Source organism: Entelurus aequoreus, linkage group LG19, assembly GCF_033978785.1.
Source record: "Entelurus aequoreus isolate RoL-2023_Sb linkage group LG19, RoL_Eaeq_v1.1, whole genome shotgun sequence".
In the NCBI taxonomy this organism is placed as follows: Eukaryota; Metazoa; Chordata; class Actinopteri; order Syngnathiformes; family Syngnathidae; genus Entelurus; species Entelurus aequoreus.
The window spans coordinates 10,821,663-10,835,394 of record NC_084749.1 but is presented as its reverse complement, the minus strand read 5'-3'; the positions used below and the strand labels follow the sequence as shown (position 1 = coordinate 10,835,394).

General features: G+C 37.6%; 1 protein-coding gene across 3 annotated transcripts in view; it reads right to left on the bottom strand.

The window, feature by feature from the left end:
* Positions 1-5,885: 5,885 nt before the first annotated feature.
* Positions 5,886-13,732, bottom strand: part of LOC133635112 (excitatory amino acid transporter 1-like) — a 36,312-nt gene continuing 28,465 nt past the window's right edge. For 2 of the 3 annotated variants that reach the window (XM_062027889.1, XM_062027890.1), the window contains exons 9-12: positions 13,235-13,468; positions 10,614-10,808; positions 6,728-6,862; positions 5,886-6,599 (exon numbers count right to left, since the gene is read on the bottom strand). In XM_062027889.1, the coding sequence (XP_061883873.1) occupies positions 6,401-6,599; positions 6,728-6,862; positions 10,614-10,808; positions 13,235-13,468 (763 nt within the window). In that variant the 3' untranslated portion in view covers positions 5,886-6,400. The remainder of the gene's footprint in view (positions 6,600-6,727; positions 6,863-10,613; positions 10,809-13,234; positions 13,469-13,732) is intronic. The other variant, XM_062027891.1, reaches the window with a different exon arrangement.

Here is a 13,732-nt window from a genome sequence, read left to right as displayed (position 1 = left end):
ATGCAGCGGAAATAGTTAAATATTCTTCACAATAACAACAACGCAGCTTATTTTCCTCCAGTCAGGGATTTCTTTTGAATGTGATAGTCAGTGGTAGCACTTTATGGATCATAAGAAACACAAACCAACATAATGAATAAAAGTCTTCGAGGAGGGAAAAAAAGATAATTCTACACTAGATAACTGTCTCAAACTCTTTGATGGCAAAGCAATCGGAACATGTATTTATGTGTATTAATAAGTGTGGCTTGCATTACTTTTTAATTTGCAAAGGAGTATTAGGGCCACACTCTCAAAGGAAAAACACATTGACCTGAAATATTATCATGAAAATATTGTGTTATTGGGAGATAAAAGTTGTCATATTGCAATAATTGAATAATATATATTTATCAAATCATAATTAGGTAATTATACAAGAATTCTACTACAAAAACAATATATATTTACAAGAATTAAATCAATAATTAAAGATTTAAGTTACAGTATTACTGGGGGGAGAAAAAGTATAATTTTATGAGGGTAATTTTGTAATTGGAAGAATAAATACATCTGAACCCAGCCCCCCATTTTACAATAATTAAGTTACAGTTAAGTAGCATTAAAATAAACTAATTTCACAATAAATAAAGAAAAAATTATTTTAAGAGAAAACAGAAATGTTTATAACCAAAAATATCTAAACATCAGAATATTTTCACAAAAAGCAGTAATTTTATGATAATGGGTTTGTTTTTTTTGTTTTTTTTAAAAAAAGGGTTAATACACATTTTAAGACAGCCAAAATGTATAAGAATAAAGTTGTATTATTTTACGAGAAAAAAATTCACCGTTTTTTGAGGATAACAATTAACCAGAAGAAAAAAAAATCTTTTTTTTTTTTAAAGTAATAAACAACAATAATTTTACAAGAGGAATCAATAACCTCATGTGAATAAAGTCACTGAAAAGCTGCTACTTCATGAAAATAAATAACTAAAATCCAAATTTTACAAACATGATTGCATAAGATTTAAGTTGCAATATAACCGGGGGGAATCTGAATTTTATGAGAGTAAAATTGTAATATGATGAATACAAATATCAGAATCTTACGTGAAAATGTAATAATATTACAAATATTTTCTAAACAAAAGTTATTATGTTACAGTTAATAGGATTAAAGGGGGAAAAAATTTACAATTAAAAATGGCAAAAAAACAACAAATATCTAAACATAAGAATATATTCACAATAAGTTGCAATTTTATAATAGCAACATAGGGGAGTGGTGAGTTCAAATTTTACAAATCAAGATTAAAGTTAAAATAACGTTAAATAGTGGAAAAACTATTTTTCATGTAAAAACAATAATTTTACAAGAGGAAGCAATAGAGATGGCAAAAAGCCGCTGCCTGACCAGGGCTCAGAAAATCTGCAGACTCCTCCCACCCCCACGAGGACTGTTTTCACTGCTGGACTCTAGAAAGAGGTTCCGCAGCCTCCGTAGCAGAACCTCCAGGTTCTGTAACAGCTTCTTCCCTCGGGCTGTAAGACTCTTGAACGCATCATAATAATCCCCTCAATTCCCCCCCCCCCCAAAATGGATTAACTCGCTGGAATATAATAAAGACAATATATTAAGCCACCTACTCAGTGGCCTAGTGGTTAGAGTGCCCGCCCTGAGATCGGTAAAGAAATGGTATTATGGAATTCCTGGAATTTCGGGAAAACCGCAAATTTTTCCAGGACAAAAAACGAAGTTGTTTTTTGAACTGGAAAAATTCCAGATTACGAGGAATGTTTGACAGTGGAATGTGTTGATGTTGGAATGGTTTTTGAATAGGTTGAAAAATGTGGAAATATATATATATATATATATATATATATATATATATATATATATATATATATATATATATATATATATATATATATATATATATATATATATATATATATATATATATATATATATATATATATATATATATATTTTCATGAAAGGAATAAAAAGAAATGATGATGATGATGAAAAAAAAAAAAAAAAAAAAAAAATTGTGGAAATGGTGGAAGTGTGAAAAATGGCCAATTCATTTTAAAAGGGGAGAATGGCCCGGAAAACCTGGAATTCTGGGAAATCTGGGAATTGTTTTTTTGAATTGTTGAACAGGCTGGATATTTTGAAGTTCAAACGGTTTGAATTACTGTATTTTTCGGACTATAAGTCGCTCCGGAGTATAAGTCGCACCGGCCGAAAACACATAATAAAGAAGGAAAAAAATACATATAAGTCGCACTGGAGTATAAGTCTCATTTTTTGGGGAAATGTATTTGATAAAAGCCAACACCAAGAAAAGACATTTGAAAGGCAATTTAAAATAAATAAAGAATAGTGAACAACAGGCTGAATAAGTGTACGTTATATGAGGCATAAATAACCAACTGAGAAGGTGCCTGGTATGTTAACGTAACATATTATGGTAAGAGTCATTCAAATAACTATAACATATAGAACATGCTATACGTTTACCAAACATTCTGTCATTCCTAATTGCTAAATCCCATGAAATCGTATACGTCTAGTCCAGGGATCGGCAACCCGCGGCTCCGGAGCCGCATGCGGCTCTTTGACCACTCTGATGCGGCTCAGCTGCATACTTGCCGACCCTCCCGGTTTTCCCAGTATACTTAACGACCCCCGGATTTTCCCAGGAGACTGCCTCTCCTAGAAATCTCCCAGGGCAAATACTATCCTATTTTCACTCTAATTACTTAATCAAGGGCGTGCCCTAATGGCACTGCAGTAATTGTCCTCTATAGCATTTACAAACAGCGTGCCAGCCCGGCCACATGTTATATGTTGCTTTTACTTGCACACGTAGGCGACAGCAAGGCATACTTGTTCAACAGCCACACAGCTTACACTGACGGTGGACGTATAAAACAACTTTAACACTGTTACGTTACAAATATGCGCCACACTGTAAACCCACACCAAAAAAGAATGACAAAAACATTTCTGGAGAACATCCGCACCGTAACACAACACAACAAATACCCAGAATCCCATGCAGCCCTAACTCTTCCGGTCTACATTATACACCCCCGCTACCACCAAACCCCCCCCCCCCCCCCCACACACACATCAACCCCCCCCCCCCCACCCCCCTCTCCGTGCGTCGGTTGAGCGGAAGAGTTAGGGCTGCATGGGATTCTGGGTATTTGTTGTGTTGTGTTTATGTTGTGTTACAGTGCAGATGTTCTCCAGAAATGTGTTTGTCATTCTTTTTTGGTGTGGGTTCAAAGTGTGGCGCATATTTGTAACGTAACAGTGTTAAAGTTGTTTTTGTACGACTACCGTCAGTGTAAGCTGTGTGGCTGTTGAACAAGTATGCCTTGCTGTCACTTACGTGAGCAAGCAAAAGCTGCATTCAACATGTGGCCAAGCAGGTACGCTGTTTGGGCAGGCTGTAGAGGGCGCTAAAAGCAGTGCCAGCACGTCCTGAAATTTGGGAGTCTCCCGGAAAATTGAGAGGGTTGGCAAGAAAGACGCTATCAAGCGCCATTCAATTAAAAGTCGCGGGCCGCACTAACATTAAATTTCCTTATTAAGATGCGTGCCGGTGCGTGTGTCAGAGACCCCTGGTTAACATAGCGCAAAGCATTTTAAGCTTTGTATGCGGTGTTTTTTAATTTGAATTTTCAAAATTTTTTTGTGGCTCCCATTGTTTTCTTTAATTTGTGAAACTTTCCAAAATGGCTCTTTGAGTGGTAAAGGTTGCCGACCCCTGGTCTAGTCTCTTACGTGAATGAGCTAAATAATATTATTTGATATTTTACGCTAATGTGTTAATCATTTCACACATAAGTCGCTCCTGAGTATAAGTCGCACCCCCGGCCAAACTATGAAAAAAACTGCGATTTATAGTCCGAAAAATACGGTAGATGAAAAATGTGGGAATTGTGGAACTTTGAAAAATGTTCCATTGATTTCAATGGGAATTTCATTTAAAAAAAATTGGGGATTCCGAGAAAAGAGGGATTTTTTTAATGTTCTGAATGGTTGGTGTTGGAATTTTTCAAAACGGTCGAGAAATGTTGAAGGAGTAACATTTTTGGGGGATTAAATCACCAAAATGATTCCCGAGCGTGGCCACCGCCGCTGCTCACTGCTCCCCTCACCTCCCAGGGGGTGAACAAGGGAAAATGCAGAGGACAAATTTCACAACACCTAGTGTGCGTGTGGCAATCATTGGTACTTTAACTTCAACTTTAACTATAACATACACCCATAAACGTGGATGCATATGGAAAAGTGCAATATATTTATCTGTACAGTAATCTATTTATTTATATCTGCACCTTAATGCGTTTTTATCCTGCACTACAACCCGCTAATGCAACAAAATGTCGTTCTTATCTGTACTGTAAAGTTCAAATTTGAATGACAACAAAAAGGAAGTCTAAGTCTAAATAACTTCACAAGGAAACTAATCAAAACTTGACAAGAATAAAGTCATAATATTCACGAAAAGTTTAAAAACAGCAATATTTGGGGTCTTATGGGGATTTTGACAGACGCTCAGTAAAATTTAATTATTTTATTGTACCAACCCCGTTTCCATATGAGTTGGGAAATTGTGTTAGATGTAAATATAAACGGAATACAATGATTTGCAAATCATTTTCAACCCATATTCAGTTGAATATGCTACAAAGACAACATATTTGATGTTCAAACTCATAAACTTTTTTTTTTTTTTGCAAATAATAATTAACTTAGAATTTCATGGCTGTAACACGAGCCAAAGTAGTTGGGAAAGGGCATGTTCACCACTGTGTTACATGGCCTTTCCTTTTAACAACACTCAGTAAACGTTTAGGAACTGAGGAGACACATTTTTGAAGCTTCTCAGGTGGAATTCTTTCCCATTCTTGCTTGATGTACAGCTTAAGTTGTTCAACAGTCCGGGGGTCTCCCTTGTGCTATTTTAGGCTTCATAATGCGCCACACATTTTAAATGGGAGACAGGTCTGGACTACAGGCAGGCCAGTCTAGTACCCGCACTCTTTTACTATGAAGCCACGTTGATGTAACACGTGGCTTGGCATTGTCTTGCTGAAATAAGCAGGGGCGTCCATGGTAACGTTGCTTGGATGGCAACATATGTTGCTCCAAAACCTGCATGTACCTTTCAGCATTAATGGTGCCTTCACAGATGTGTAAGTTACCCATGTTTTGGGCACTAATACACCCCCATACCATCACACATGCTGGCTTTTACACTTTGCGCCTATAACAATCCGGATTGTTCTTTTCCTCTTTGGTCCGGAGGACACGACGTCCACAGTTTCCAAAGACAATTTGAAATGTGGACTCGTCAGACCACAGAACACTTTTCCACTTTGTATCAGTCCATCTTAGATGAGCTCGGGCCCAGCGAAGCCGACGGCGTTTCTGGGTGTTGTTGATAAACGCTTTTCACCTTGCATAGAAGAGTTTTAACTTGCACTTACAGATGTAGCGACCAACTGTAGTTACTGACAGTGGGTTTCTGAAGTGTTCCTGAGCCCATGTGGTGATATCCTTTACACACTGATGTCGCTTGTTGATGCTGTACAGCCTGAGGGATGGAAGGTCACGGGCTTAGCTGCTTACGTGCAGTGATTTCTCCACATTCTCTGAACCCTTTGATGATATTACGGAGCGTAGATGGTGAAATCCCTAAATTCCTTGCAATAGCTGGTTGAGAAAGGTTTTTCTTAAACCGTTCAACAATTTGCTCACGCATTTGTTGACAAAGTGGTGACCCTCGCCCCGTCCTTGTTTGTGAATGACTGAGCATTTCATGGAATCTACTTTTATACCCAATCATGGCACCCACCTGTTCCCAATTTGCCTGTTCACCTGTGGGATGTTCCAAATAAGTGTTTGATGAGCATTCCTCAACTTTATCAGTATTTATTGCCACCTTTCCCAACTTCTTTGTCACGTGTTGCTGCCATCAAATTCCAAAGTGAATGATTATTTGCACAAAAAAAAATGTTTATGAGTTTGAACATCAAATATGTTGTCTTTGTAGCATATTCAACTGAATATGGGTTGAAAATGATTTGCAAATCATTGTATTCCGTTTATATTTACATCTAACACAATTTCCCAACTCATATGGAAACGGGGTTTGTACATTAGCACTTCATCAGTCCTGCCCTAATACTCCCTTAAAAGTTTTAAAGTCATTTCCTTACTGTGGAACTTTGACTTGCCAGCTCTCCCTGTCCTTTCTCCCATTTTTTGGGGCAGTGCAGCCATCTGCACAAAAGGTGTGAGAGAAAAGCGACGTCATCATTTCCCCGGGTGAAAACACCACCGCCCGGCTTACAGTGAAGCGTTATGGGATGTGCGTCGAATCGGCGGTCACATGGTGGTTTCGCTGTTGTGGTTTTGCACCGCGTCGTTCTCCTGGCAGATGAGCTGGTAGGGCTTCTCGTTCTCTTCGATGACCGAGTTGCGCACCTCCTCGTCCTGACTTTGCAGCTCTGCGCGACACAGGTGCTCCAAGACGCCCGCCCCGAGTGAGTCGCCCAGCACGTTGACGGTGGTCCGCAGGCGGTCCCTGGGGAGGGGGAGGGGGGTGTGACCACACGGACACATTCAGCACCGTTAAAAGACATTGAAGTCGGTCACTCTGCATTATGCATGAGCAATCCCCGCCCGCCACCCTGACATTTAGCGGCGACTCACAGTAGCCAATCCACTGCGATGATGAGCGTTATGTCCTCCGTGGGCAGTCCCACCGATGTCAATACAATCACCATGGTAACCAGGCCAGCATGGGGGATGCCTGCTGCTCCGATGCTGGCAGCGGTTGCCGTGATACTGGGTGGGCGGCGGGAGGGAGGAGAGAAGAGTAGAGGTTGGTTCAAAAAGCCTGGTGTCGTCACAGTGAGATTAGGAATTATTATGCAAAATGAAGGGTGTGAATCTTTGGGCGGTGAAGGATTTGATCCGATTCAGAATACTGGGGTGACAATTCTTGATTTAAACCGATTCTCCCAATGTGTTATTTGGGATAATATTTATAATGAAACTTTTTCAAAACAGGTTACAGGTTAGAAAAGCTCCTTCTGGTTGCATGGAGATGTAGGGAAAAATAAATAAATACATATTATAAAATTATATATATTAGGGATGTCCGATAATGGCTTTTTGCCGATATCCGATATTCCGATATTGTCCAGCTCTTTAATTACCGATACCGATATCAACCGATACCGATATCAACCGATATATGCAGTCGTGGAATTAACACATCATTATGCCTAATTTGGACAACCATGTATGGTGAAGATAAGGTACTTTTTAAAAAAAAAATAAAAATAAGATAACTACATTAAAAACATTTTCTTGAATAAAAAAGAAAGTAAAACAATACAAAAACAGTTACATAGAAACTAGTAATCAATGAAAATGAGTAAAATTAACTGTTAGGGATGTCCGATAATATCGGCCTCCCGATATTATCGGCCGATAAATGCGTTAAAATGTAATATCGGAAATTATCGGTATCGGTTTTTTATTATCTGTATCGTTTGTTTTTTTGTTTTGTTTTGTTTTTGTTTTTGTTTTTTTTATTAAATCAACATAAAAAACACAAGATACACTTACAATTAGTGCACCAACCCAAAAAAACCTCCCTCCCCCCATTTCTTTCTGTTATCAATATTCTGGTTCCTACATTATATATCAATATATATCAATACAGTCTGCAAGGGATACAGTCCGTAAGCACACATGATTGTGCGTGCTGCTGCTGGTCCACTAATAGTACTAACCTTTAACAGTTAATTTTACTCATTTTCATTAATTACTAGTTTCTATGTAACTGTTTTTATATTGTTTTACTTTCTTTTTTATTCAAGAAAATGTTTTTAATTTAGTTATGTTATTTTTTATTTTTTTTTAAAAAGTACCTTATTTTCACCATACATGGTTGTCCAAATTAGGCATAATAATGTGTTAATTCCACGACTGCATATATCGGTTGATATCGGTATCGGTTGATATCGGTATCGGTAATTAAAGAGTTGGACAATATCGGAATATCGGATATCGGCAAAAAGCCATTATCGGACATCCCTAGTTAGTACTATTAGTGGACCAGCAGCACGTACAATCATGTGTGCTTACGGACTGTATCCCTTGCAGACTGTATTGATATATATTGATATATAATGTAGGAACCAGAATATTGATAACAGAAAGAAATGGGGGGAGGGAGGTTTTTTGGGTTGGTGCACTAATTGTAAGTGTATCTTGTGTTTTTTATGTTGATTTAATAAAAAACCAAAAAAACAAACAAACAAAAAAAAAACCACAAATGTGATGCTCCAGAAACTCAATCTGCTCAAAGGAAGGTCAGTTTTGTAGCTTCTGTAACGAGCTAAACTGTTTTCAGATGTGTGAACATGATTGCACAAGGGTTTTCTAGTCATCAATTAGCCTTCTGAGCCAATGAGCAAACTCATTGTACCATTAGAACACTGGAGTGATAGTTGCTGGAAATGGGCCTCTATACACCTATGTAGATATTGCACCAAAAACCAGACATTTGCAGCTAGACTAGTCATTTACCACATTAGCAATGTATAGAGTGTATTTCTTTAAAGTTAAGACTAGTTTAAAGTTATCTTCATTGAAAAGTACAGTGCTTTTCCTTCAAAAATAAGGACATTTCAATGTGACCCCAAACTTTTGAACGGTAGTGTATATATACACATACATACATATATGTATGTGTATATATATACAGTATATATACTGTATATATATGCATGCATGCATGCATGCGTAGACATGCATATATAGACATTGTATGTATAGACATTTACATGCATATATAGACACTTATGTCATGTGTTGCCTTCATTATAACACTTATATAAGACTGTTAAAGTCATTTTGATAGTAGGCTAATATAGCTAATATAGACACTTATGTCATGTGTTGTCTTCGTTATAACACTTATATAAGACTTTTAAAGTCATTTTGATAGTAGGCTAATATAGCTAATATAGACACTTACGTCATGTGTTGCCTTCATTATAACACTTATATAAGACTTTTAAAGTAATTTTGATAGTAGGCTACTATAGCTAATATAGACACTTACATTATGTGTTGTCTTCATCATAACACTTATATAAAACTTTTAAAGTCATTTTGATAGTAGGCTACTATAGCTAATATAGACACTTACATTATGTGTTGTCTTCATTATAACACTTATATAAAACTTTTAAAGTAGTTTTGATAGTTGGCTACTATAGCTAATATAAACACTTACGTCATGTGTTGTCTTCATTGTAACACTTATATAAGACTTTTAAAGTCATTTTGATAGTAGGCTATTATAGCTAATATAGACACTTACATCATGTGTTGTCTTCATTATAACACTTATATAAGACTGTTAAAGTCATTTTGATAGTAGGCTATTATAGCTAATATAGACACTTACATTATGTGTTGTCTTCATTATAACACTTATATAAAACTTTTAAAGTAGTTTTGATAGTAGGCTAATATAGCTAATATAGACACTTACGTCATGTGTTGTCTTCATTGTAACACTTATATAAGACTTTTAAAGTCATTTTGATAGTAGGCTATTATAGCTAATATAGACACTTACATCATGTGTTGTCTTCATTATAACACTTATATAAGACTGTTAAAGTCATTTTGATAGTAGGCTATTATAGCTAATATAGACACTTACATTATGTGTTGTCTTCATTATAACACTTATATAAAACTTTTAAAGTAGTTTTGATAGTAGGCTAATATAGACACTTACGTCATGTGTTGTCTTCATTATAAGGCTTATATAAGACTTTTAAAGTCATTTTGATAGTAGGCTATTATAGCTAATATAGACACATCATGTGTTGCCTTCATTATAACGCTTATATAAGACTTTTAAAGTCATTTTGATAGTAGGCTAATATAGCTAATATAGACACTTACGTCATGTGTTGTCTTCATTATAAGGCTTATATAAGACTTTTAAAGTCATTTTGATAGTAGGCTATTATAGCTAATATAGACACTTACATCATGTGTTGTCTTCATTATAACACTTATATAAAACTTTTAAAGTCATTTTGATAGTAGGCTAATATAGCTAATATAGACACTTACATTATGTGTTGTCTTCATTATAACACTTATATAAGACTTTTAAAGTAGTTTTGATAGTAGGCTAATATAGACACTTACATCATGTGTTGCCTTCATTATAACGCTTATATAAGACTTTTAAAGTAATTTTGATAGTAAGCTAATATAGCTAATATAGACACTTACGTCATGTGTTGTCTTCATTATGAGACTTATATAATACTTTTAAAGTCATTTTGATAGTAGGCTAATATAGCTAATATAGACACTTACATTATGTGTTATCTTCATTATAACACTTACATAAGACTATTAATTTTTTCGTCTACAGACAGATACATTTTTGTATTTTTGGTCCGATATGACTCTTTCAACATTTTGGGTTGCCGACCCCTGTTGTAGAACAAGTCACATTATAATATGGTTTCATGACGGAAACTGTTGTTACCTGATGGTGAGAATTTGGCCAAAGTTCAGGTTCATGTCATTGACTTGGGCAATAAAGATGGCTGCCACAGCTTCGTAGAGGGCGGTGCCGTCCATGTTGATGGTTGCGCCCACGGGCAGCACGAAGCGCGTCACCCGTTTGTCCACGTGGATATTCTGCTCCAGGCAGCGGAAGGTGATGGGCAGAGTGGCGGAGCTGGGGATTGTATATTAAGTTTGTGTCAATGAAAGGGCATTTTATGAATTTTCTTCATTTGATTACATGCTATAGTATGATTTTATTGTTATAATTGTATTGCATGATTTTTGTATCCCTTTAATTTAGGTAGCCAGGGACTGCAGATGGAAATGAGCTATTTAGCTATAATCTGGTACAGAACATATCGGTGTTTGAGCTTAATACAGAAGCGATCATATCCTCCTGAGAACCAGCGTCCTCTGCAGTGAACGTTTGTGTTAGAATAATTGTATCGAAGTTATCACAAAAACTTTGTGTTGAAATTAGTTCCCGGCGACAAGCAAAAACATGTCTTTGAACCTACCAGGAAGAAGGCTTGTAAAACTCCACTGTGTAGGGGGGGAAGCAACATGAAGGTGCTTGTGTTTCTTTCATGTATTGTAATCAACAGAAAGATATTGTTTTAACCCAATAACTACAAAGTGGAGAGAAGGCAGGATCTGCCCAAGTTCCAGACGACCTCTTTTTGAACTCTTTTACGACCTCTTCTTTGAACTCTTTTACGAACCTCTTCTTTGAACTGTTTTACGAACCTCTTCTTTGAACTGTTTTACGAAACTCTTCTTTGAACTGTTTTACGACCTTTTCTGTGAACTGTTTACGACCATTTCTGTGAACCGTTTACCACCCCGTCCCTTTGGAAGCAGCTGTTGACATGTGGTCAGGGAAAGTCCAAGTAAAGGAGGAGGCGTGCAATCTTTCGCCAGAGCGTGCTGGAGACTGTACAAGAGAACAGACCAGACGTTTGTCCTAAAATTGAGCCAAATTTAATTCTGTCTCTGTTTGATTCTTTGCCTCTTGTCCTGTTTATGGATGTCATCAGTGTTTGAACTTGACAGTTTGTGTTTCGCAAAACGGGGCTATTTTAAAAAAAAATGTATCGAGCATAAATGTCCACTGCAGAGGACGCTGGCTTAAAAGGAAATACAGAACCAAGCTTATCTTTCTGAGAACCAGCGTCAACTGTAGTGGACGTTTGTGTTTCGATGTTTTTTTCAAGCACAGACAAAAAAATGTCCACTGCAGAGGACGACGGCTTTTAGGAGAATATAAAGAACCGCACATTTCTTCCTGAGAACCAGCGTCCTCTGCAGTGAACGTTTGTGTTTCGCAAAACGGGGCTATTTTAAAAAATGTATCGAACATAAATGTCCACCGCAGAGGACAACGGCTTTAGGAGAATATAAAGAACCGCACATATCTTCCTGAGAACCAGCGTCCTCTGCAGTGGACATTTTTGTGTTGCTTTATGAGGTCAGACACAAATGTCCACTGCAGAGGACGCAGGCTTTAGGAGGTTAATGTGGAACAGTTTTGTTAATAAATAATAATAATAATAATAATAATAATAATAGATTTTATTTGTAAAAAAACAATTTACATTGAGTAAACAACGTCAAAGTGCTACAGTGTATTTAAAAAATAATAATAATAACAAAAAAATAAAAACAATTTTGGAGTAAATTTATGACTTTTGTCAAATTTTTGCCAAGTAAAATTCTGATTATTATTATAATATTACCAACATTTTAAAGTTTTTTGTTTTAAAATTGTGACTTTCCTCGAGTAAAATGACAAATCTTTGCATAAAATTGTGAAAATGTTAAGCTTTACTTGTAAAATTGCGACTGTTATTGAGTAGAATTCCAACTTTTATCATAATATTGCGCACATTTTCAGTTTTTCTTGTAGAATTTTGACTTGCGTTGATAAAATGACAACTTTTATTATAATACTGGCAAAATTCAAAGTTTTTCTTGTGAGATTCCAACTCATTTTTCACAACAAGCTTTTATATGTATATATTAGGGCAGCACGGTGAAACAGGGGTTGGTGTATGTGCCTCACAATACGAAGGTCCCGAGTAGTCCTGAGTTTAATCCCGGGCTCGGGATCTTTCTGTGTGGAGTTTGCATGTTCTCCCCGTGACTGCGTTGGTTCCATCCGGGTACTCCGGCTTCCTCCCACCTCCAAAGACATGCACCTGGGGATAGGTTGATTGGCAACACTAAATGGTCCCTAGTGTGTGAATGTGAGTGTGAATGTTGTCTGTCTATCTGTGTTGGCCCTGTGATGAGGTGGAGACTTGTCCAGGGTGTACCCCGCCTTCCGCCCGAAAGCAGCTGAGATAGGCGCCAGCACCCCCCGTGACCCCAAAAGGGACAAGCGGTAGAAAATGGATGGATGGATGGATAATTAGCCTATTGAGTCAGACTGCCGAGAAATATGATGAACATTTCCAAGCGCTTCACCCAAAATTCCAGCGTTTTTCAAACCTTGAAAACACAACATTAAAATCCAAGCCTTTCCAAGGTTTTTGAGCACCCGTACCAACCCTGCTCGTGTTATGAAAGATGGAGGAGAACACAATATCGCTGCATCACCTGGAGGAGGTGCCCAGAGCGGTGATGAGAGCCTGCAGTAGTCCTCCGATGAAGCTGTAGGGGTTCTTCCTGGTCACCAGGAAGTAGAGCAGCGGTAGGACGATGACGCCGTGGATGAGGAGACCAACAATGACCGACAGGGTGTACATGCCCAGCTGGTGGCCCATTTCTGCTACATTCTTCATCTCCACGATCTTCCCGGCAATCAGGAAGAGGATGCCGACTGGGGCGTACCTGTAGCAGATACACGACAACACATCAGTGCCTCCAGGAACGTTTATCAGAATCAGAAATACTATATTAATTCCCCGAGGGGAAAGTAACATTTTCAGCACAATCCCATTCAAGATCAGACAAACATTACAGGCAGACAGAACATATATTTCCCTCTCCCCAGCCACTTGGTCCAGCTCCTCCCGGGGGATCCCGAGGCGTTCCCAGGCCAGCCGGGAGACAAAGTCTTCCCAACGTGTCCTGGGTCTTCCCCGTGGCCTCCTA